Source organism: Leucoraja erinacea, chromosome 5 (assembly GCF_028641065.1).
Source record: "Leucoraja erinacea ecotype New England chromosome 5, Leri_hhj_1, whole genome shotgun sequence".
Lineage (NCBI taxonomy): Eukaryota > Metazoa > Chordata > Chondrichthyes > Rajiformes > Rajidae > Leucoraja > Leucoraja erinaceus.
In genome coordinates this window covers 156,977-182,323 of record NC_073381.1, presented here as the reverse complement: position 1 = coordinate 182,323, position 25,347 = coordinate 156,977, and the positions used below count along the sequence as shown (strand labels likewise).

The 25,347-nt window shown below is 49.5% G+C and overlaps 1 protein-coding gene across 2 annotated transcripts; it reads right to left on the bottom strand.

Annotated features, from left to right (window-relative positions):
• Positions 1-830: 830 nt before the first annotated feature.
• ddo (D-aspartate oxidase) lies at positions 831-25,187 on the bottom strand. 2 transcript variants are annotated; one of them, XM_055634946.1, is made up of 5 exons: positions 24,987-25,183; positions 20,814-20,987; positions 14,107-14,215; positions 12,447-12,623; positions 831-1,503 (listed from the first exon to the last, which is right to left on the bottom strand). In XM_055634946.1, the coding sequence occupies exons 2-5, from the start codon at positions 20,983-20,985 to the stop codon at positions 927-929; spliced, it is 1,035 nt and encodes a 344-aa protein (XP_055490921.1). In that variant the 5' UTR covers positions 20,986-20,987; positions 24,987-25,183; the 3' UTR covers positions 831-926. The 2 variants fall into 2 exon arrangements, with proteins under 2 accessions (XP_055490921.1, XP_055490923.1); XM_055634948.1 differs by lacking the exon at positions 20,814-20,987 and having other exon boundaries at positions 24,987-25,187.
• Positions 25,188-25,347: the final 160 nt, after the last annotated feature.

The window sequence follows — 25,347 nt, the reverse complement described above, 5'->3', positions numbered from 1 at the left end:
GTTGGGTTGTGAGAGAGAGCTAGACAGGGCTCTTAAAGATAGCGGAGTCAGGGGATATGGGGAGAAGGCAGGAACGGGGTACTGATTGGGGATGATCAGCCATGATCACATTGAAAGATATAATATTTTTAAGGGTTAAGGGTTTGGACACGCTAGAGGCAGGAAACATGTTCCCAATGTCGGGGGAGTCCAGAACCAGGGGCCACAGTTTAAGAATAAGGAGTAAGCCATTTAGAACGGAGATGAGGAAACACTTTTTCTCTTTCAAGAGAGAGCTAGATAGGGCTCTTAAAGATAGCGGAGTCAGGGGATATGGGGAGAAGGCAGGAACGGGGTGCTGATTGGGGATGAAATGCCATGATCACATTGAATGGTGGTGCAGGCTCGAAGGGCCGAATGGCCTCCTCCTGCACCTATTGTCTATGTTCCTATGTGTAAATATGCAAACATAAATTCGCTGCCCAGTTGTACATGTGATAAATAGATTGTGGACAAAAATGCTGGAGAAACTCAGCGGGCGAGGCAGTATCTATGGAGCGAAGGAATAGGTGACGTTTCGGGTTGCGATATCTCCCATTGATTGTGTGTGTGTGTGTGTGTGTGTGTGTGTGTGTGTGTGTGTGTGTGTGTGTGTGTGTGTGTGTGTGTGTGTGTGTGTGTGTGTGTGTGTGTGTGTGTGTGTGTGTGTGTGTGTGTGTGTGTGTGTGTGTGTGTGTGTGTGTGTGTGTGTGGTGTGTGTGTGTGTGTGTGTGTGTGTGTGTGTGTGTGTGTGTGTGTGTGTGTGTGTGTGTGTGTGTGTGTGTGTGTGTGTGTGTGTGTGTGTGGGGATTCTCTACTAAACCTCCACCGAGTGCGACCATGTGGGACAGGGTTAAGCTTGTGGGCCGTGGGGACTGAGTGTTGTGGTCTATTGTTGGGAGGGGGTGTCACAGTTTGGACGTTGTATGGGTGGGTTGGAGTCTAATCTGGGCCACGGCCTCCTTCACTAGACGGGCAGCTTCCCTGGCCATCCCCCAGTGCAGGGAGACCCCCACCCCACCGTGGCCGTAGTTGTGGACCACCCGCATAGAGCGGCCCCCCCGCTCCAGCCTCTCCCCGTCCAGCCTGAGCGCCCGGCGGGTGGGTCTCAGCCCCACGCCAGCGTTGCCCAGCCGCCGGCAGCGGGCCAGGCCGGGCTCGTACACGCCGCAGCTGGCCAGGATGGAGCGCTCGTCCCCCGCGTCGGGGTCCAGCCTCCAGTCGCCCGCCTGCCTGGTCCCGCCCAGAGTCACGCCCGTCACGCCCGGGTAGATGTAGGCGCTGCCGTCTCCGCGGCGGACAAAGTGCTTCAACCAGGGGGCGTGGACCTTGTGGACCTGCCCCCTCACCGGGTACAGGAGCGGGTCGCCCGCCAGTGGCCCCGCGCCCAGACCAGCGCAGTTCACCACCACCTCGTACTTCCCCTCCAGCTCCCACAGGTCCGTCACCTTCCCCGACTCCATCTGCACTCCCGCCTCCTTCAGCCTGCAAACCACAACGGCACATTAGGGGGTTAGACAGGCTAGATGCGGGAAGATTGTTTGACAACACTGTGGTTGCAAGTGTCATTTTCTACGCTGTTCTCTGCTGGGGCAACAACGTCAGTGTGAAAAACAGCAAGAATCAAACTGGTAAAACGGGCCCGCTCAGTGCTGGAGGGGAGAGGATGTGCCTGAGAGGCAAGGTGCAGGCCATCCTTATAGAAACGTACAACATTCTTAAGGGGTCGGACAGGCTAGATGCAGGAAGATTGTTCCCGATGTTGGGGAAGTCCAGGACAAGGGGTCACAGCTTAAGGATAAGGGGGAAATCCTTTAAAACCGAGATGAGAAGAACTTTTTTCACACAGAGAGTGGTGAATCTGTGGAACTCTCTGCCACAGAGGGTAGTTGAGGCCAGTTCATTGGCTATATTTAAGAGGGAGTTAGATGTGGCCCTTGTGGCTAAAGGGATCAGGGGGTATGGAAAGAAGGCAGGTACAGGATACTGAGTTGGATGATCAGCCATGATCATATTGAATGGCGGTGCAGGCTCGAAGGGCCGAATGGCCTACTCCTGCACTTAGTTTCTATGTTTCTATTCATCAATGCAACCAACACCCAGGAAATACAATGTTCTTTTTTTTATTGTCTCAAAAAATAATTTATTTAATTTCAACACGATACTAAAACCAAAAAAAAACAAAAAACTGTGGTGACGTTCCCACCACCATGTAACAAAATCATCATTTTTAAAATCTTGTTTCTCTGGGTGTCTAAATTTCTAGCTAATAAAGTTATGATATGGGATGGAAGCTGCATAGCAAATCTCGTCGTACCTCTGTGCAATAACAATAAAATATAGTATTATTATTATTATTATTATTATTATTATTATTATTATTATTAAATGACCTTTACAAATATTCCAATAGCTAGTATACAACCCCGGTAAAAGGGCAAACATCTGGCTCGGGCTGAGCCCCCTTCCGACTGGCCCCGTGACTTGCGGATGGCCAGCTTGGCCGGGCCTAGGAGCAACCCAACCAGAACATCTTTGGCCCTATCTACTCCCTAGATCCTGTCACCAGTCAATAAACAATAGACAATAGGTGCAGGAGTAGGCCATTCGGCCCTTCGAGCCAGCACCGCCATTCAATGTGATCATGGCCGATCATCCACAATCAGTACCCCGTTCCTGCCTTCTCCCCATATCCCCTGACTCCACTACCTTTAAGAGCCCTATCTAGCTCTCTCTTGAAAGAACCTGCCTCCACCGCCCTCTGAGGCAGAGAATTCCACAGACTCACAACTCTCTGTGAGAAAAAGTGTTTCCTCGTCTCCGTTCTAAATGGCTTACTCCTTATTCTTAAACTGTGTGGCCCCTGGTTCCGGACTCCCCCAACATCGGGAACATATTTCCTGCCTCCAGCGTGTCCAAACCCTTAACAATCTTATATGTCTCAATGAGATCCCCTCTCACCCTTCTAAACTCCAGGGTGTACAAGCCCAGCTGCTCCATTCTCTCAGCATATGACAGTCCCGCCATCCCGGGAATTAACCTTGTAAACCTACGCTGCACTCCCTCAATAGCAAGAATGTCGCTGACAGCAGAGCCGCTCCTCCCCTTGCGGACACTAGGTGGAGTGGTGGTTCTCCTTGCCCTCCTGGACCCCGGCTGCAAGGGACATTCTACTGGTCCCTCTACCCTCAACAGGAACAACGCTGCTCTTGGCTGCTTTCTCCAGCTTGTCCAAGAATACTTGGCAGGTCTGGGCAGTGTGCCAGTGAAGGGGCAATAAATCACAAAACGCTGGTGCAAAGCTCATGTTCATAAGCAAATGGAGCAGAATTAGGCCATTCGGCCCATCAAGTCTACTGCTGCCATTAAATCGTGGCTGATCTATCTCTCCCTCCTAACCCCATTCTCCTGCCTTCTCCCCGTAACAATAGACAATAGACAATAGGTGCAGGAGTAGGCCATTCGGCCCTTCGAGCCAGCACTGCCATTCAATGTGATCATGGCTGATCATCCCTAATCAGTACCCCGTTCCTGCATTCTCCTCATATCAGATTCAGATTCAATTTTAATTGTCATTGTCAATGTACAGTACAGAGACAACGAAATGCATATCCCCTGACTCCGCTATCTTTCAGCCCATAACGTTGCCTATTTCCTTCGCTCCATAGATGCTCCATAGATGCTGCCTCACCTGCTGAGTGTCTCCAGCATTTTTGTCCATAAATGTTAGTATTTGCTTTTAGATGGGCACACAGATAAATGCAGGAAATGGAGGCATGTGGATCATGTGCAGGCAGTTACGATGTGTGGGAAGGAACTGCCGATGCCGGTACATACTGAAGATAGACACAAAATGCTGGAGTAATGCCCCTTGTCCCACTTAGGAAACCTGAACGGAAACCTCTGGAGACTTTGCGCCCCACCCAAGGTTTCCGTGCGGTTCCCGGAGGTTTTTGTCAGTCTCCCTACCTGCTTCCACTACCTGCAACCTCCGGCAACCACCTGCAACCTCCGGGAACCGCACGGAAACCTTGGGTGGGGCGCAAAGTCTCCAGAGGTTTCCGTTCAGGTTTCCTAAGTGGGACAGGGGCATCACTCTGCGGGGCAGGCAGCATCTCCGGTGAGAAGGCATGGGAGAAACTTATAAAATTCTTATAGAAACTTACAAAATTCTTAAGGGGTTGGACAGGCTGGATGCAGGAAGATTGTTCCCGATGTTGGGGAAGTCCAGAACAAGGGGTCACAGTTTAAGGATAAGGGGGAAATCTTTTAGGACCGAGATGAGGAAAACATTTTTTACACAGAGAGTGGTGAATCTGTGGAATTTGCTGCCACAGAAGGTTGTTGAGGCCACAGTTCATTGGCTATATTTAAGAGGGAGTTAGATGTGGCCCTTGTGGCTAAAGGGATCAGGGGGTATGGAGAGAAGGCAGATACAGGATATGAGTTGGATGATCAGCCATGATCATATTGAATGACGGTGCAGGCTCGAAGGGCCGAATGGCCTACTCCTGCACCTATTTTCTATGTATCTATGTATCTATGTTAGTATTTGCTGTTAGATGGCGACACAGATAAATGTAGGGAATGGGGGCATGAGGATCATGTACAGGCAGTTTAGATGTGTGGGAAGGAACTGCAGATGCCGGTACATACCGAAAATAGACACAAAATGCTGGAGTAACTCTGTGGGACAGGCAGCATCTCCGGAGAGAAGGCAAAGGGAGAAGGAAGGAATTTAAATGCACCCTGGTATATGTTGAAGATAAACAGATCGGGAACTGAATCTATGGGAGCTGGGCCGACAGCTGAATTGGTCTGAAGAAGGGTGTCTCTCCGGGGATGCTGCCTGTCCAGCTGAGTTACTCCAGCATTCTGTGACAATGGAGACACAGTGTGTGGGCTCTGCCGCTGGTGAAGCTCGTGTGTGACACCTGGTGGCAGCAAGTGGTCCTGCGACTCCACCGGGCTTTCTCCTGGGTTTACACTAACGGGGCCTGTCCCACTTGGCGACCTAACCCACGAGTTTAGAAGGCCCGAGACGAGTTGGAAAAAAAATGTCAAGGTCGCGTTGACTCGCCAAAGTAAAAGACCTCCTACGACTATGCACAAAAATGCTGGAGAAACTCAGCGGGTGCAGCAACATCTATGGAGCGAAGGAAATAGGCAACGTTTCGTCCCGAAACATTGCCTATTTCCTTCGCTCCATAGATGCTGCTGCACCTGCTGAGTTTCTCCAGCATTTTTGTCTACTTTCGATTTTCCAGCATCTGCAGTTCCTTCTTAAACACCTCCTACGACCTCATTCTCCCACACCTGCGATCAACTTTGACTAGCCACGAGTGGAAAATGATCACACGATAAAACTATGTCATATTTGCAATTTTGTTCTCGGGCCAGTTACCGACCCACGACTATCTACGACCACCTACGATCAAAGATCCTATAGCGAGCGGAAAAGACGTAGTGCGGTCATTCAGATTCAGATTCAGATTCAGAAAACTTTATTGTCTGTCGTAACAGAAAATCTTCTTTGACGTGGCTCAACATACAGACAGGACAATGTACTGATAAGCAGTCATACAACACAGATTCCTGCGAGCACACACAGCGTGTATCGATCTTCAGAGCAAATATAAAGATTAAAAACTGTAAAAATAGACAAGATAAAAGTTGTGGATACGTGTAAAGTGACAATGCGACAGGGTTAATTTATCCATTGTTCATTTTTTATTTAAGCTGTTTATGGCAATGGGTATGAATGAGTTTTTGTGGATGTTTTTCTTGGATAGGGGGACTTTATATCGGCGGCCTGATGGCAGAAGTTGGAAAGACTTGTGCAGGGGGTGGGTGGGATCCTGTGTAATGAGATTGGCTTTCCATTTAACTGCCTGGGTGTGGAGTACTGATAGTTGATTTTGAGTTTTGCCAGTTATTTTGCTTGCCTGATTGATGATCCGGGAAAGCTTTGATTTGTCTTTGACAGAGGTGAGGGTGAACCAGGATGTGATGTTAAAGGCGAGTACAGATTCTATAAGTGATGGGCTGATTCGTGGGCAATTTTCGGCCCCATTTCCGTAACCGGCTTCCGGCTCCGTGCCAAAGATCCCGTAGGATACTAGTGCGGGGACGGTAGCCGGTTACGGAAACATCCTCGTTAAAATAAAAGTTCTTTGGTAAAAATCTTCCAGCATGCAATAATTTAATTTAAATATCTTCTCACGCTTTCATTTTGTGTTGTCAAAGGCGCCGCTCTCTGTGTGAAAAAGTGTTTCCTCGTCTCCGTTCTAAATGGCCTATCCCTTATTCTTAAACTGTGGCCCCTGGTTCTGGACTCCCCCAACATCAGGGAACATGTTTCCTGCCTCTAGCGTGTCCAAGCCCTTAATAATCCTACGTGTTTCAATAAGATATCCTCTCATCCTTCTAAACTCCAGAGTGTACAAGCCCAGCCGCTCCATTCTCTCAGCATATGATACTCCCGCCATCCCGGGAATTAACCTTGTGAACCTACGCTGCACTCCCTCAATAGCAAGAATGTCCTTCCTCAAATTTGCAGACCAAAACTGCACACAATACTCCAGGTGTGGTCTCACTAGGCCCCTGTACAACTGCAGAAGGACCTTTTTGCTCCTATACTCCGCTCCTCTTGTTATGAAGGCTAACATGCCATTCGCTTTCTTCACTGCCTGCTGTACCTGCATGCTTACTTTCATTGACTGATGAACAAGGACGGCCGATCTATCTCTCCCTCCTAACCCCATTCTCCTGCCTTCTCCCCGTAACCCGTGACACCCGTACATTCATCCTACAACTCCTGTACATCTTTGGGTCGTGGGAGGAAACCGGATCCCTCGGAGCTGTGACCACGTGGGTTTTCTCCGGGTGCTCCGGTTTCCTCCCCCATCCCAAAGATGTACAGGAGTGGTCGGATAAATGTGTGTGAAGGAACTGCAGATGCTGGTTTACACCGAAGATGGACACAAAGTGCTGGAGTAACTCAGCGGGTCAGGCTGCACCTCTGGAGAGAAGGAATAGATGCCTTTTTGGGTCGAAACCCTTCTACAGACTAGCTAGTCTGAAGAAGAGTCTCGACCCAAAACGTCATCTATTCCTTCTCTCCAGCGATGCTGCCTGACCCACCGGTTAATAATAATAATATTAATAAATACTTTATTGATCCCCTCAGGGAAATTCAGATGTCCAGAAGCCAACAAGCAACAAACCCAAGCATTCAGAACGAAAGCAGACAGAAAATATGGACAATACCTGAGAGCAATAAATACTTAAAAAGACCAACTACTAAAAATGCAAACGCATCCCCTTACAGCCTAGTGGTCAGGAATATAAAATCTAATGGCTGTAGGGGTGAAGGATCTCCTGAACCGCTCCGTTCTACAGCGCAGGGAGAGGAGCCGGTTGATGTTGGTTACATGGAGGGGGTGCCCAGGGTTTTCCAGGATACAAAGAAACATAGAAACATAGAAATTAGGTGCAGGAGTAGGCCATTCGGCCCTTCGAGCCTGCACCGCCATTCAATGTGATCATGGCTGATCATCCAACTCAGTATCCCATCCCTGCCTTCTCTCCATACCCCCTGATCCCTTTAGCCACAAGGGCCACATCTAACTCCCACTTAAATATAGCCAATGAACTGTGGCCTCAACTACCTTCTGTGGCAGAGAATTCCACAGATTCACCACTCTCTGTGTGAAAAATGTTTTCCTCATCTCGGTCCTAAAGGATTTCCCCCTTATCCTTAAACTGTGACCCCTTGTTCTGGACTTCCCCAACATCAGGAACAATCTTCCTGCATCTAGTCTGTCCAACCCCTTAAGAATGTTGTAAGTTTCTATAAGGATGGCCTGCACCTTGCCTCTCAGGCACATCCTCTCCCCTCCAGCACTGAGCGAGCCCGTTTTACCAGTTTGCTTCTTGCTGTTTTTCACACTGATGTTGTTGCCCCAGCAGAGAACAGCGTAGAAAATGACACTTGCAACCACAGTGTTGTCAAACATGTACAGCATGTCATTACGCACATTGAAGGATCTGAGCCTTCTGAGGAAAAAGAGTCTGTTCTGGCCTTTCTTGTAGAGGGAGTCAGAGTCGACAGAGCAGCCCAGTTTGTTATCAAGGTGCACTCCAAGGTATTTATATGTCTATATATATTTATAGGTTTGTAGGTTAATTGGCTTCTGTAAATTGCCTCAAGTGTGTAGGACACAGAACTAGTGTAGGAGTGATCGATGGTCAGCATGGATTTGGTGGGTCGAAGGGCCATTTTCCAAAGTGTATCTTTCAATCAATTCAATCAATCCAACACGAGCTTCAGTACTTCCAGTGATTAATTCCTTTTGAGCTTCTCGCTGATCTTAGCTCTAAGCATAGAGATTATCGTAATACTGTGTAAACCATGGTAGTGAAGACATCTGATTCTGTTGTAATCCCCCCTGAATAATCTATCAAAGTTCCCCAATCACCAACTATCGTTCACTGGATGAAGATCTCAGTGATTTGGAGTTTAGAGGTCAGAGTGTTGCTGCCCTGCCCAATGGGGCAGCGATAGAGTTGCTGCCTCACAGCCGCTGAGACCCGGGTTCCATCCTGACTACGGGTGCTGTCTGCATGGAGTTTGGACGTTTACACCAACACCACCACAACAACAGTCTTCTAAGTTCCTGGGAACCATCATCTCCAAGGACCTTAAGTAGGGGGCTACCATCGACTCCACAGTCAAAAAGGCACAACAGAGGATGTATTTCCTGCGGCAGCTGAGGAAGCACAATCTGACACAGGCAATGATGGTCCAATTCTACACGGCCATCGTAGAGTCTGTCCTCACCTTCTCCATCATGAAGGATGATTCCTGGGATGTCAGGACTTTCATATGAAGAAAGACTGGATAGACTCGGTTTGTACTCGCTAGAATTTAGAAGATTGAGGGGGGATCTTATAGAAACGGACAAAATTCTTAAGGGGTTGGACAGGCTTGATGCAGGAAGATTGTTCCCGATGTTGGGGATGTCCAGAACAAGGGGTCACAGTTCAAGGATAAGGGGGAAATCTTTTAGGACCGAGATGAGAGAAACATTTTTCACACAGAGAGTGGTGAATCGGTGGAATTCTCTGCCGCAGAAGGTAGTTGAGGCCAGTTCATTGGCTATATTTAAGAGGGAGTTAGATGTGGCCCTTGTGGCTAAAGGGATCAGGGGGTATGGAGAGAAGACAGGTACAGGATACTGAGTTGGATGATCAGCCATGATCATATTGAATGGCGGTGCAGGCTCGAAGGGCCGAATGGCCTACTCCTGCACCTATTTTCTATGTTTCTATGTATGTTTCTATGTTTGGCTCTCTTCCGATCAGCAGAGAAGGTTATTGGCTGCAATCTTCCCTCCATTGATGAACTGTACACTGCAAGGGCCAGGAAGCGAGCGGGCAAGATCATCTCTGACCCCTCTCACCCTGGCCACAAACTCTTTGAATCACTTCCCTCTGGAAGGCGACTCCGGACTGTCAAAGCTGCCACAGCCAGACATAAAAACAGTTTTTATCCACGAGTAGTTGCTCTACTCAACAGCCAAAAATCTGTAGCCTCCCTTTGATCTGGTATTTTGTTGGTTCACATCCTTGATCAATGGTGTTTTATCATTAATGTTTTATTATTATTAATGTTTAGTGTTTTCTGAGTCATTCGTAACTGTCACTGTATGTCATGTTGTTACTTGTGGGCGGAGCACGAAGGCAAATTCCTTGTATGTGAATACTTGGCCAATAAACCTACTTACTGACTTATTTACTTACTCTCTGACCATGTGGGTTTTCTCCGGGTGCTCCAGTTTCCTCCCACGCTACAAAGACATTCGCGTTTATAGGTTAATTGGCTTCAGTAAGAATTAACCCTAGTGTGTAGATACAAATTGCCGGAGTAACTCAGCGGGACAGGCAGCAGCATCTCTGGAGAGAAGGAATGGGTGACGTTTTGGGTTGAGATCCTTCTTCGGACTGATCGTCAGAGATAGGAGGAGAACTGTTCCCAATGTTGGCCGAGTCCAGAACCAGGGACCACAGTCTTAGAATAAAGGGGAGGCCATTTAAGACTGAGGTGAGAAAAAACCTTTTCACCCAGAGAGTCACGAATTTGTGAAATTCCCTGCCACAGAGAGCAGTGGAAGCCAAGTCACTGGATGGATTTAAGAGTTAGATAGAGCTCTAGGGGCTAGTGGAGTCAAGGGATATGTGGAGAAGGCAGGCACGGGTTATTGATTGGGGATAAGCCGTGATCACAATCGAAGGGCCGAATGCCCTCCTCCTGCACCTATTTTCTATGTTTCTAACTTCTTCGAAGTAGACAGACCTTGAGGACATTTCGCAGTGAAGTTGACAAAATGTGTAAGAAAGGACTGCAGATGCTGGTTTAAATCAAAGGTAGACACAAAGTGCTGGAGTAACTCAGTGGGACAGGCAGCATCTATGGAGAGAAGGAATGAGCGACGTTTCGGGTCGAGACCCTTCTTCAGAATGACCCTAGTGATCACAAGTGACCCTAGTGACCCGACCCGACCCGACTAGTGCAACGTTACGGTGTAGGATAGTGCTGGTGTACTGGGCGATCGCTGGTCGGCGCGGACTCGGTGGGCTGAATGGCCTGTTTTGCGCTGTATCTCTAAACCAAGACAAACCCTACACAACGCCACCAAAACCTTGTCCTTTTCACCCGGACTGAACGACTTGATTTCCCTCCAGTGAGGATGTTGAGTTCAGTTACCGAAGCCAATTAACGTCAAAACCTGCGCTTCTTTGGTTGGAAACTGGAGCGCCCGGAGAAAACACACGTGGTCACAGGGAGAACGTGCAAATTCCGTACAGACAGTTTCAGTTTAGTTTATTGACACGTGTACCGAGGTACAGGGAAAAGCTTTTGTTGCGTGCTGACCAGTCAGCGGAAAGACAATACATGATTACAATCGAGCCGTTTATAGTGTTTACGCAGATCAGGGGTGGGCAACCTTGTTCTGCATCGGGGCCGGACGCATGTCTATGAGCGGATGGCGGGCCACATCTATCACGTGTACACATGGATCCCGCCCCGGATGGCAGGCATCAAATCACGTGCTCACATGTCATGATCCCGCCCCTTCGAGGACGCCACCCGGAGCCCTGGCCCCTAGTTACGGGTGCTCACCAACATGGCGTCCCTAGTTACGGGTGCTCACCAACATGGCGTCCCTAGTTACAGGCGATCACCAACATGGCTTCCCTAGTTACGGGTGCTCACCAACATGGCGTCCCTAGTTACAGGCGATCACCAACATGGCTTCCCTAGTTACGGGTGCTCACCAACATGGCTTTCCTAGTTACAGGCGCTCACCAACATGGCATCCCTAGTTACGGGCGCTCACTAACATGGCGTCCCTAGTTACGGGCGCTCACCAACATGGCATCCCTAGTTACGGGCGCTCATCAACATGGCGTCCCTAGTTACGGGCGCTCACTAACATGGCGTCCCTAGTTACGGGTGCTCACCAACATGGCGTCCCTAGTTACGGGTGCTCACCAACATGGCGTCCCTAGTTACGGGCGCTCACCAACATGGCGCACCAACGGACCATTGCCTTGGCTCTGTCCTGTAGGTAGTGGCTCAAATACTCACGCTCACTCGTCCCCCGGCCTATTGACAACCGCGATCCCGGCAGTGAAGCCCAGACACAGAAGGTGTGAGGCAGTGCCGGCAGCTTTGCGCAGGACGCGGTACAGCCAGATTTCGGCGCTCGGCGGCGCTGCTCGTCGGCTCCGCCATTGCGGGCGCCAGTGCAGCCCTCCTTGCGTCATCGCGCCCAAAGAACCTATAGCGGAGCAAGATAGACCACTCCTGCTAAATACAATGGGCTGACGTGTAGTACGCAACGGAGCAGAACGTGGCCTTTTTTTCATCCATTTCCGTAACCGGACTCGACCCGACCCGACTCGCAGTGTAATCAACGTTGCGGGGGAACAGTTTGTGTTAATAAATTTAAATTCTGAAAATGAGGAGAAGAGTTTTACCAAATAACTTTTATTTTTACGAGGATGTTTCCGTAACCGGCTTCCGTCTCCGTACTATTATCCTACGGGATCTTTGGTGCGGAGACGGAAGCTGGTTACGGAAATGGGGCCGAAAATTACCCATGAATCTACCCATGACCGTACTACGTCTTTTTCATCGAGTGATCTATCTTGCTCACTATAGGATCTTTGGGGGCCTCCTTGCGGCCTTGCGTCACCGTGCCTGGGCACCGCGGCCTCGGGCCCGGGAGGTACCGCAGATGGCGGAAGTCTGCGGGCCGGATGATTTCGGGCGACGGGCCGCATTCGGCCCGGGGGCCGTAGGTTGCCGACCCGTGACGTAGATGGATGTTGGGTTCCTTGAACAGAGAGGCGAGACTCACCGTTTCTCCAGCCAAGGCAGGTACAGGAGGCATTCACACAGCAAGGTGGTGTACATCCATCCAAAGGTGGTCTCTGGAAACCGCTTCAACTCAGAATCACTCATTACATGAAAGGCCAGCACAATGTCCGACCAAAACGGGATCCTTTCCTCAGGCGGCTGCTTGAAGATCTCCCATCTTTAAACGGAGAGGAAATAAGGCCATTAACGACACAACTATTTATTCACATCGAATATAGACACAAAATGCCCGAGTAACTCAGCTGGACAGGCAGTTCAGTTTAGTTTAGTTTATTGTCACGTGTAGCGAGGTACAGTGAAAAGCTTTTCGTTGTGTGCTAACCAGTCAGCGAAGGCAACACAGGATTACAATCCAGCCGTTTACATGATAAAGGGATAACGTTTAGTACAAGGTAAAGACAGTAATGTCCAATCAAGGATAGTCCGAGGGTCACCAATGAGGTAGGTAGTAGCTCAGGACCGCTCTCTAGTTGGTTCAGTTGCCTGATAACAGCTGGGAAGAAACTGTCCCTGAATCTGGAGGTGTGCGTTTTCACACTTCTGTGGAATTCTCTGCCTCAGAGGGCGGTGGAGGCCGGTTCTCTGGATGCTTTCAAGAGAGAGCTAGATAGGGCTCTTAAAGAAAGCGGAGTCAGGGGATATGGGGAGAAGGCAGGAACTGGGTACTGATTGGGGATGATCAGCCATGATCACATTGAATGGGGGTGCTGGCTCGAAGGGCCGAATGGCCTGCTCCTGCGTCTATTGTCTATTGTACCTTTTGCCCGATGGGAGAGGGGAGAAGAGGGAGTGGTCAGGGTGCGACTGGTCCTTGATGATGCTGCTGGCCTTGCCGAGGCAGCGTGAGGTGTAGATGGAGTCAATGGAAGGGAGGTTGGTTTGTGCGATGGTCTGGGCTGCGTCCACAATTCGCTGCTATTTCTTGCAGTCTTGGATGGAGCTGTTCCCAAACCGTGCTGTGATGCATCCTGGTAACTCCCTGCCCCAACTACCTCCTCTGGCAGCTCGTTCCATACACCCACCACCCTCTGTGTGAAGAATTTGTTTTCTTCAGAAGTCTTTACAATTGCATTCAAACATTCCAGCTGCCTTGCACTCTGGGGAAGGGTCCTATAGAATGGTTTCTATGGTGGGCCTGGACAAGTACTGTGCACTCTTTCCAGCTTGAATGTACTGTTGTAATGGCAATGGCATCCTTTCGGGAATGGAGAATGGAGCGGCTGGGCTTGTACACTCTGGAGTTTAGAAGGATGAGAGGGCATCTCATTGAAACATACGATCATTAAGGGTTTGGACACGCTAAAGGCAGGAAACATGTTCCCGATGTTGGGGGAGTCCAGAACCAGGGGCCACAGTTTAAGAATAAGGGGTAAGCCATTTAGAACGGAGACGAGGAAACGCGTTTTCTCACAGAGAGTGGTGAGTCTGTGGAATTCTCTGCCTCAGAGGATGGTGGAGGCAGGTTCTCTGGATACTTTCAAGAGAGAGCTAGATAGGGCTCTTAAAAATAGCAGAGTCAGGGGATATGGGGGAGAAGGCAGGAACGGGGTACTGATTGGGGATGATCAGCCATGATCACATTGAATGGCGGTGCTGGCTCGACGGGGTGACTAACCTGCACCTGTTGTCTATTGACTTACCCAGACAAGATCTGTACTCCAGCATCGGGAGCCTCGGTCGACCGTGCAATGGAGTAGACGTGGGCAAACGTCTCCGCAAACCAGCGCCTCAGACTTTCCAGCGGCGTCACTAATTTCAACAAAATCAAATCAAATCAAACACCTTCATTGTCATTGCACAACAACTGTACGACGAAATTCCATTGCAACTCCTTCGGTGTGTACATGGAAGACACAGGATACAAGATTTAAAAAGAACAAAACACAACAGCCATTGACTCACATATACACAAGTCATTAAAGAAAATAATAAATAGGCATTAAAAATATTTTAAAAGAATATTGTGTATTATCTTGCTTCAATCAATCAACCTTTATTGTCATCTTGCAAAGCAACAATTGTACAGTGCAAAATGAGAAGACGTTTCCCAGGGAATACCGGACATCGCACATAAAACTTAAACATTTCACACATAATAACAATAAAAACAATCCAGTCCCTGATGAAACAGTATAAATAGTTAAAAGCAGGTAAAACAGCAACATTAAAATACAGTAAAAACAGTCATTAAAATGTCCAGGGCATCTGATTTGAGTGGCCAGTGCCAGAGTTATTAAAATGTCAGTGCAAAGCCACAGAATCAGGTGGAGTGACTGTTTAGCAGCCTCACAGCCTGTGGTAGGAAGCTGTTTAGCAGTCTGGTAGTCCGGGCTTTGATGCTACGGTATCTCTTGCCTGATGGCAGTAGATCCAGGTGTGTGTGGAGGGGGTGCAGTTTGTCCTTAGCTATTCTCAGAGCTTTTTTCAGGCAGCGGCTCTGGAACAGTTCTTGTACCGAGTTCCCGCAGTGTTCTCTGTTAGAATTAAGCATTTTTATTGCACATGGGTAGAAACTATTTTTTAGTCTACCGGTCGGTGCGAGCCTTCAGAGACCTGTATCGCCTCCCAGAGGGTAGCAGAGTGAAAAGGTGGTTGGCAGGGTGGGATGTGTCCTGCTGGATGTTTGTGGCCCTGCGCAAGCATCGGGCCCTGTATATATCATCCAGGGATGGGCAGTTGAGTGTTTGTAATGCTCTGTGCAGTTTCTATAATTTCCTGCAGCGCTCTCCTCTCAGCCACAGTGCAGCTAGTAAACCACACCAGGATTCTATAGGAGAGGGTACTTTCCACGGCCCATCGGTAGAAGGACAGCAGCAGCGGCTGTGAGACGTTTTCTCTCCACAGAGACTTCAGGAAATACAGCCGCTGCTGTGACTCCTTCACGAGAGTGTCGGTGTTCATTTTCCATTTGAGGTCCTGGGAGATGTCAATTCCCAGGAACTTAAAGCCAGTGACTCTCTCCACCATGTCTCCTTTGATGTACAAGTTAGGGCTTTATTCTTTGGAGCGCAGAAGGTTAAGGGGGGACTTGATAAAGGTTTTTAAAATGATGAGAGGGATAGACAGAGTTGATGTGGAAAAGCTTTTCCCACTGAGAGTCGGGAAGATTCAAACAAGGGGACATGACTTGAGAATTAAGGGACAGAAGTTTAGGGGTAACATGAGGGGGAACTTCTTTACTCAGAGAGTGGTAGCTGTGTGGAATGAGCTTCCAGTGAAGGTGGTGGAGGCAGGTTCGTTTTTATCATTTAAAAATAAATTGTATAGTTATATGGATGGGAAGGGAATGGAGGGTTATGGTCTGAGCGCAGGTATATGGGACTAGGGGAGAATACGTGTTCGGCACGGACTAGAAGGGTCGAGATGGATTGTTTCCGTGCTGTAATTGTTATATGGTTATATATGGTTATGTTATTTTTAGTACACCAGACAGTCAGGTTTTGGACTTCATCCCTGTAGGCAGACTCATCGTTGTTGTTTATCAGTCCCACCACAGTCGGGTCGTCCGCAAACTTGATGATCCTGTTTGTACTGTGTGTTGGTGTACAGTCATGGGTGGATATTGTATACAAGATGGGACTCAGCACACAACCTAGTGGCGCTCCTGTGCTGAGTGTCAGGACTGGGGAGTGATTGGGCCCCATCCTGACAGTCTGTGGGTGATCTGTTAGGAAGTCCTTGATCCATCTGCATGTGTTGGCATTAACACCCAGATCAGACAGTTTGTCCACCATTCTGTAATTGTAATTGTAATTGTAATTGTAAATCTTTATTGTCATTTCCTGAGTATTCGCATACTCAGAGGAAACAAAAAAACGTTTCTCAACCAGTGTCCATTCAGTTTTCGTTACAAAATAAATAGCAATTAAAGTTAAAATACATGTCATGAACAATTTAACCCTCTAATAACATTCAATTACATTCAACAGCCGTTCCGACCGGCAGCGGGGTGTTTGTGCGCGATACTTGGCAGGGGGCAAAGTTCATTTAACAGGGTCTTATAGCCTGTGGGAAGAAGCTGAGGAGCATCCTGCTGGTTTTGCAGCTAATGCAGGTACTGGACCTCTTCCCAGATGGGAGGATGGTGAAAAAATGGCGGTGCAGTCATGCGAAGGGTGGTAAGGGCCTTTGATGATGGAGATAATTTCTGTTTTCTGCATCTCTTCTTGTATATATCCAGCAGGAAGGGGAGTGGAGCACCAATAATCCTGCTTGCGGTCTTTTACTAACTCTCTGTCCAGTTGGTGCCGTTCGTACGCCTTGCAGCTGCAGCTAGAAACCAGGACCAGTGATGCCGTATGTCAGTGTGCTCTCAACAGTCCCCCTGTAAAAAGTCCGTAGCAGCAGTGGCTGGGGAGGCCTGCTTTCCGTAGTCTTCGGGGGGGTACAAGTCGCTGCTGGGCTCTCTTGACCAGAGCTGTGGTGTTGGCCGTGGACGTCAGGTCATCAGACAGGTGTAGTCCTAAGAACTTCATGCTGCTGACCCTTTCCACATCAGCTCCGTCGATGTGCAGAGGTGTATGGTGTTGTTTCCCCGCCCTCCTGAAGTCAACCACCATCTCCTTAGTTTTTCCCACGTTAAGAATGAGGTTGTGGGATTTGCACCATCCTGTGAGCAGCTCCACCTCCATTCTGCTGGGGATGATGGTATTGAATGCAGAACTAAAATCTACAAACAACATCCTCACATATGAAATTGAGGAACGGCACCTCATATTCCGCCTGGGTTGCTTGCGTCCGGTGGCATGAATGTTGAATTCTCCCAATTTTGCTAGCCCTTGCTGTCTCCTCCCCTTCCTTAACCCTCGAGCTGTCTCCTCCCATCCCCCCGCCCTCGGGCTCCTCCTCCTCCCTTTTTCCTTCCTTCTCCCCCCCCCCACCCCCCATCAGTCTGAAGAAGGGTTTCGGCCCGAAACGTCGTCTATTTCCTTCGCTCCATAGATGCTGCTGCACCCGCTGAGTTTCTCCAGCAATTTTGTGTACCATCCTCACATATGAGCCAGGGCGCTCCAGATGTGTCAGTGCAGAATGTAGAGCCATGTTGATGGCATCCTCCGTTGACCTATTAGCTCTATATGCAAACTGATGCTGATCCAGGGTGGATGGGAGTGAGGACTTAATGTGGGCCAGGACCAGCCGTTCAAAACACTTCATCACCGTTGAAGTGAGAGCAACAGGTCTGTAGTCGTTCAAGTTGGTAATGGATGTGTTTTTGGGTACAGGCACGATGGTGGCAGTCTTGAAGCATTTAGGGACAGTGCACGTTGACAGAGAGAGGTTGAAGATGTCGCTAAAAACCTCCGCTAACTGGTCTGCACAGTCCCGCAGTACTCTCCCTGGGATGCCATCTGGGCCAGCAGTGGTTGAGCTCCTCAGCTAGCGAGTTGCTGCTGCTGCTGGTGGTTGGCCCCCCGTTGCCCTTGTAGTTGGTAAGTTGCTGAATACCCTGCCAGACATGCCGAGGGTCCCTCTCGTTAAAGTGTGCCTCTCTAGTCTTCTTCCTCAGGCTGCCTTTGCCTCTTTGATGGCTCTCTTTAGTTTGGATCTGAGTGACTGTAAATGAATAACCATTCATTTACAGTCACAGTTTAGTTTATAGTCACGTGTACCGAGGTACAGTGAAAAGCTTTTGTTGCGTGCTATCCAGTCAGCGGAAAGACAATACATGATTACAATCGAGCCGTTCACAGTGTACAGATACATGATAAGGGGATAACGTTTAGTGCAAGGTCACTAAGAGGAGCAAAGAGGTCCGTCTGCAGTTGTACAGAACCCTAGTGAGACCACACCTGGAGTATTGTGTGCAGTTTTGGTCCCCTAATTTGAGGAAGGACATTCTTGCTATTGAGGGAGTGCAGCGTAGGTTTACAAGGTTAATTCCCGGGATAGTGGGACTGTCATATGCTGAGAGAATGGAGCAGCTGGGCTTGTACACGCTGGAGTTTAGAAGGATGAGAGGATATCTCATTGAAACATATAAGATTGTTAAGGGTTTGGACACGCTAGAGGCAGGAAACATGTTCCCGATGTTGGGGGAGTCCAGAACCAGGGACCACAGTTTAAGAATAAGTAGCAAGCCATTTAGAACAGACGAGGAAACACTTTTTCTCACAGAGAGTGGTGAGTCTGTGGAATTCTCTGCCTCAGAGGGCGGTGGAGGCCGGTTCTCTGGATGCTTTCAAGAGAGAGCTAGATAGGGCTCTTGAAGATAGCAGAGTCAGGGGATATGGGGGGAAGGCAGGAACGGGGTACTGATTGGGGATGTTCAGCCATGATCACATTGAATGGCGGTGCTGGCTCGAAGGGCCGAATGGCCTACTCCTGCTCCTATTGTCTATTGTCTATTGTAAAGCCAGTAAAGTCCGATCAAGGATCTACCGAGGGTCGCCAATGAGGTAGATCGCAGTTCAGGACTGCTCTCTGGTTGAACAACAAGAGTCAGTCGAGAGCATGCACTCGAGAGTCACAAACGAACTGCAGATGCTGGAAGCCAATTAACCTACAAACCGGAGCAAACCCACACGGTCACGGGGAGAAGGTACAAACTCCGTACAGACAGCACCCGAGGTCAGGATCGAACCTGGGCCTCTGGCGCTGTGAGGCAGCAACTCTACCAATGCGCCACCGTGCCATGCCGCCCCCTGCTGGTCAGGCAGGATCCGTGGAGAAAAAGAATGAGTGATATTTTGGGACTGAACCTGAACGGACCCGACCCGAAACGTCACCTATCCTCTTTCTCCAGAGGTGATGTCTGAGCCACTGAGTTACTCCAGCACTCTGTGGCTATCAATAAATAATTGGTGCCTTTGCAGAGAGCAGACTTTGCTCATTTTTATTCCCCATCTGCACTTTGCCCCTCTCTCACCTTAAAGTTGTGGCCTCCAGTGCTTCATTCGGTTTAGATCGAATTTCATTCGGTTTAGAATCAAACCCGTGTCTCTGGCGCCGTGAGGCAGCAACTCTACCGCTGCGCCACCGTGCCGCTCGGAAATAGGTGGAGCAAAGGGGAAGATACAGAGTGCAGAATATAGTTCTCAGCATTGTAGCGCATCAGTTCCACAGACAAAGTCCAATGTCCGCAATGGGGTAGAGGTGAATCTGGCAGCACCGTAAAATGGGGTTTAGAAGGATGAGGGGTAAATCTTATAGGAACATATAAAATTATAAAAGGACTGGACAAGCTAGATGCAGGAAAAATGTTCCCAATGTTGGGCGAGTCCAGAACCAGGGGCCACAGTCTTAGAATAAAGGGGAGGCCATTTAAGACTGAGGTGGGAAAAAACTTTTTCACCCAGAGAGTTGTGACTTTATGGAATTCCCTGCCACAGAGGGCAGTGGAGGCCAAGTCACTGGATGGATTTAAGAGAGAGTTAAATAGAGCTCTAGGGGCTAGTGGAGTCAAGGGATATGGGGAGATGGCAGGCACGGGTTATTGATAGGGGACGATCAGCCATGATCACAATGAATGGCGGTGCTGGCTCGAAGGGCCGAATGGCCTCCTCCTGCACCTATTTTCTATGTTTCTATGTGAAATGCCACAGTGCCAGATAGTTTCTTTGGTGGCACACGTCCAAAACAAACGCTAACAAGCCACGATAGACACAAACTACTGGAGTAACTCTGGAGAGAAGGAATGGGTGACGTTTCGAGTCGAGACCCTTCTACAGACTTGACTGGTCTGAAGAAAGGCCTTGACCCGAAACGTCATCCATTCCTTCTCTCCAGAGACACTGCCTGCCCCGCTGTGTCACTCCAGCATTTTGTGTCTATCTTCAGTTTAAATCAGCATCTGCAGTTCCTTGCTACACACGTTGATTATGTTGGCTGCTTTTCTGAGTCAGTGTGAAATGGAGATGGATTCAATGGGTGGGGAGTGTGGTGTGTGATGGACTGGGCTACATCTACAATGGTGGGGAGTGTGGTGTGTGTGTGTGATGGACTGGGCTACATCTACAATGGTGGGGAGTGTGGTGTGTGTGATGGACTGGGCTACATCTACAATGGTGGGAGTGTGGTGTGTGGTGGACTGGGCTACATCTACAATGGTGGGGAGTGTGGTGTGTGTGATGGACTGGGCTACATCTACAATGGTGGGGAGTGTGGTGTGTGTGGGACTGGGCTACATCTACAATGGTGGGGAGTGTGGTGTGGGGTGTGTGATGGACTGGGCTACATTAACAATGGTGGGGAGTGTGGTCTGTGTGATGGACTGGGCTACATCTACAATGGTGGGGAGTGTGGTGTGTGTGATAGACTGGGCTACATCTACAATGGTGGGGAGACTGGGCTGCATGACGGACTCCACCCGCTAACGACAACGTGCTGCCGTGCCTTGAGAGGAGCTCACCTGTGTTGAGGTGAGGGCTGAGGATTCCCGCAGCCACGTCGCTGGTGGTGTGCGGGGAGAACTTCTCTGCGATCACGGTGACGGAGCAGTTGGGGAGCGTTTCGGCCACGCACAGGGCAGTGGACAGGCCCACCACGCCTGCACCGATCACCCCCACACGTACTCTATCCATGCCTGCAGGGGGAGACAAACACCAACGTCACCTATCCATGTTCTCCAGAGATGCTGCCTGACCTGCCTGGATGTAGTGTATGTAGACTTTCGGAAAGCCTTTGATAAGGTCCCGCATGGGAGACTGGTGACTAAAATTAGAGCACATGGTATTGGGGTTAGGGTGTTGACATGGTATTGGGGGTAGGGTGTTGACATGTTGGAATTGGTTGGCAGACCGGAAGCAAAGAGTAGGAGTGAGCGGGTACATTTCAGAATGGCAGGCAGTGGCGAGTGGAGTGCCGCAAGGCTCGATGTTGGGGCCGCAACTGTTTACCATATATATTAATGATTTGGAAAGAGGGAATTAGGAGCAACACTAGCAAGTTTGCGGATGACACAAAGCTGGGTGGCAGTGTGAACTGTGAAGAGGATGTTAGGAGGTTGCAGGGTGACCTGGACAGGTTGAGTGAGTGGGCAGATGTGTGGCAGATGCAGTATAATATAGATAAATGTGGGGTTATCCACTTTGGCGGCAAAAAGAAGGGGGCAGATTATTATCTCAATGGGGTTAGGTTAGGTAAGGGGGAGGTGCAGCGAGACCTGGGTTTCAGTATAGGAGTAACAAGGTTCTTCTGCAGTTGTATAGGGCTCTAGTGAGACCACATCTGGAGTATTGTATACAGTTTTGGTCTCCTAATTTGAGGAAGGACATCCTTGTGATTGAGGCAGTGCAGCGTAGGTTCACGAGATTGATCCCTGGGATGGCGGGACTGTCATACGAGGAAAGATTGGAAAGACTAGGCTTGTATTCACTGGAGTTTAGAAGGATGAGGGGGAGATCTTATAGAAACATATAAAATTATAAAAGTACTGGGCAAGCTAAATGCAGGAAAAATGTTCCCAATGTTGGGCGAGTCCAGAACCAGGGGCCACAGCCTTAGGATAAAGGGGAGGTCATTTAAGACTGAGGTGAGAATTTTTTTTTTCACCCAGAGAGTTGTGAATTTATGGAATTCCCTGCCACGGAGGGCAGTGGAGGCCAAGTCACTGGATGGATTTAAGAGAGAGTTGGATAGAGCTCTAGGGGCTAGTGGAGTCAAGGGATATGGGGAGAAGGCAGGCACGGCTTATAGATAGGGGACGATCAGCCATGATCACAATGAATGGCGGTGCTGGCTCGAAGGGCCGAATGGCCTCCTCCTGCACTTATTTTCTATGTTTCTGTTTCTATGACCGACTGAGTTACTCCAGCACTCTGTGAAACGTCACCTATCCATGTTCTCCACAGATGCTGCCTGCCTGCCTCAGAGGGTGGTGGAGGCCGGTTCTCTGGATGCTTTCAAGAGAGAGAGCTAGATAGGGCTCTTAAAAATAGCGGAGTCAGGGGATATGAGGAGAAGGCAGGAACGGGGGTACTGATTGGGGATGATCAGCCATAATCACATTGAATGGCGGTGCTGGCTCGAAGGGCCAAATGGCCTACCCCTGCACCTATTGTCTATTGTCTATTGACCCGCTGAGTTACTCCAGCACTCTGTAAAATGTCACCTATCCATGTTCTCCACAGATCTTTCCTATAAAGCTGCAGCAGGAATAGGAATGTGCAGGGATTAACTCTCCGCGGGTCCCAGAACAGAGTGTGACTATTTCTGTGTTATTAGAAGTGGGGTCGGTGGGCTGGGACGGAGATGGAGTTGTGGGAGGAGAGGGGAGTGCAAGGGATTGCCAGGGCTGTAGAGTTGCTGCCTCACAGCGCCAGAGACCCGTGTTCCATCCAGCCTCCAGAGCTGTCTGTACGGAGTTTGTACCTTCTCCCCATGAACTGCGTGGGTTTTCTCCGGGTGCTCCGGTTTCCCCACACACTCCAAAGATGTACAGGATTGTAGGTTAATTGGCACTGTAACATTGTAAATTGTTCCTAGTGTGTGTGTGTGTGTAGGATAGTGCTAGTGTGCGGGGATCGCTGGTCGGTGCAGACACGGTGGGCCTGATTCCACCCTGTATCTCTGAACTAAACTAAAATACTAAACTGAGGAGCAAAAATGTGCAAAAGAACTACAACCACAATGGTATTTACGTTTGCAGTCTAGTTTATTGTCACGTGTACCGAGGTACAGTGAAAAGCTTTTGTTGCGTGCTAACCAGTCAGCGGAAAGACAATACGATAACAATCGAGCCATTTGCAGTGTATAGATACATGATAAGGGAATAACGTTTAGTGCAAGGTAAAGCCAGCAAAGTCCAATCAAAGATAGTCAGTGGAAGTTCAGGACCGCTCTCTGGTTGTGGTAGGATGGTTCAGTTGCCTGATAACAGCTGGGAAGAAACTGCCCCTGAATCTGGAGGTGTGCGTTTTCACACTTCTGTACCTCTTGCCCGATGGGAGCCATTGAGAACGGAGATGAGGAAACACTTTTTCACACAGAGAGTGGTGAGTCTGTGGAATTCTCTGCCTCAGAGGCAGGTGGGACCATGTTGGTCCGTGTGGGCAAGTTGGGCTGAAGGGCCTGTTTCTACGCTGTATCACTCTATGGCAGTCTCTGCAGTTCCTTGTTTCTATGAGTGAGATCACACATGCCCTTGGTCATGTTAACGTGACATCATCTGCAGTGTTTACGTTTGTATTATTTTTTTTATTTTGCGGCGTTTGGTCAGGTTTTAATAGGGGGAGTTTAAAGAGTCCCGCGGCTTTCTCTTAGTCTGTGGGTTGGGGATTACAGAGCCAACACACACACACACACATACACTGCCCGTCTGATAAATCAGCCGCAAAAAAGCTCCGTGCAAACTTCACTGAGGACTTCGCCCCCAGCGAGTAAAGGCCCAAGTTATGCAACTCTCATCGTTCACCTTCAAGACTGCCTGTATAACACACACACACATACATACAGAGCCAACACACTCACACACACACAGACACACACACACACACACACACACACACACACACACACACACACACACACACACACAACACACAAACACACACACACACATACACAGCCACACACACACACACACACACACACACACACACACAGAGCAACACACACACACACAGAGCCACACACACACACACACACACACAACACACACACACACACACACACACACACACACACACACACACACACACAGCCACACACACACACACACACACACACACACACACACACACACACACACACACACACACACACACACACACACACACACACACCCCCACACACACACACACACACACACACACACACAGCCACACACACACACACACACACACACACACACACAGACCCACACACACACACACACACACACAACACCCACCCCACACACACCACCCACACACACACACACACACACACACACACACACACACACCCCCCCACACACACACACACACACACAGCCCCACACACACACACACACCACCATATATACACCCCACAGACACACCACCCCCCCCACACACACACACACATACATACATATACACACACTCACACACAAACACACACACGCATATACCTGCACCCACCCACCCACCCTCACACACTCACTCACACACACCCCACCCACACACCCCACACCCCCCCCCCCCCCCCACACCCACCCCCCCCCACACACACACCCACACCACACCCACCCACACACACACACCCCACACACACACACACACACACACGCACGCACATACACACACACATATACACACACATATACATACGCTCACACACACGCGGAGTGCTGGAGCAACTCAGCGGGACAGGCAGCATCTCTGGTGAGAAGGAGTGGGTGACATTTCGGGTCGAGACCCTTCTTCTTCAGACTGGGCTGTGTTAGCCCAGCAGGTGTGCAGTTCCGTCCCGCACACCTGTGCAGGTGGGATGGCCAGGTAAGGTTCAGGTCGCTCATCCCCCTCCACAGATGCTGCCCGACCTGCCGAGTCAGTGGCCCCAGCACTGGGCTGGTGCACGATATTTAAAGACTGGGGGAGAATGCATTGGCCTCTGCACTTACAGACTTGTTGAGCAAACACACAAACTCTCTTCCAATCTCCCTCTGTGTGTGTCTGCAGCAGCTGTCACCCACTTGACCCGGCGCCGTGTATCTCCCCGTCAACACCGACTCTTGTGCTGAGCTCCTGCCGGCACTGCACTCCGGCTTCCGCAGTTCCTGGTGCGGGACTTCCTTCCTTTCTCCTGTCCTGTCTCTCTCTCTCTGTCTCTCTCTCTTCTTCCCTCCCTCTCTCCATCACTCACGTTGCTTTCTCTGCACCTTAACCCCAGCGGCCAGCCAGCCCAGCCTTGTTCGACTTTATCAACTTCAAACAACCTCAGAGAAACTTGTCTTCAATAATCCCACACATGTGGGACAAAAG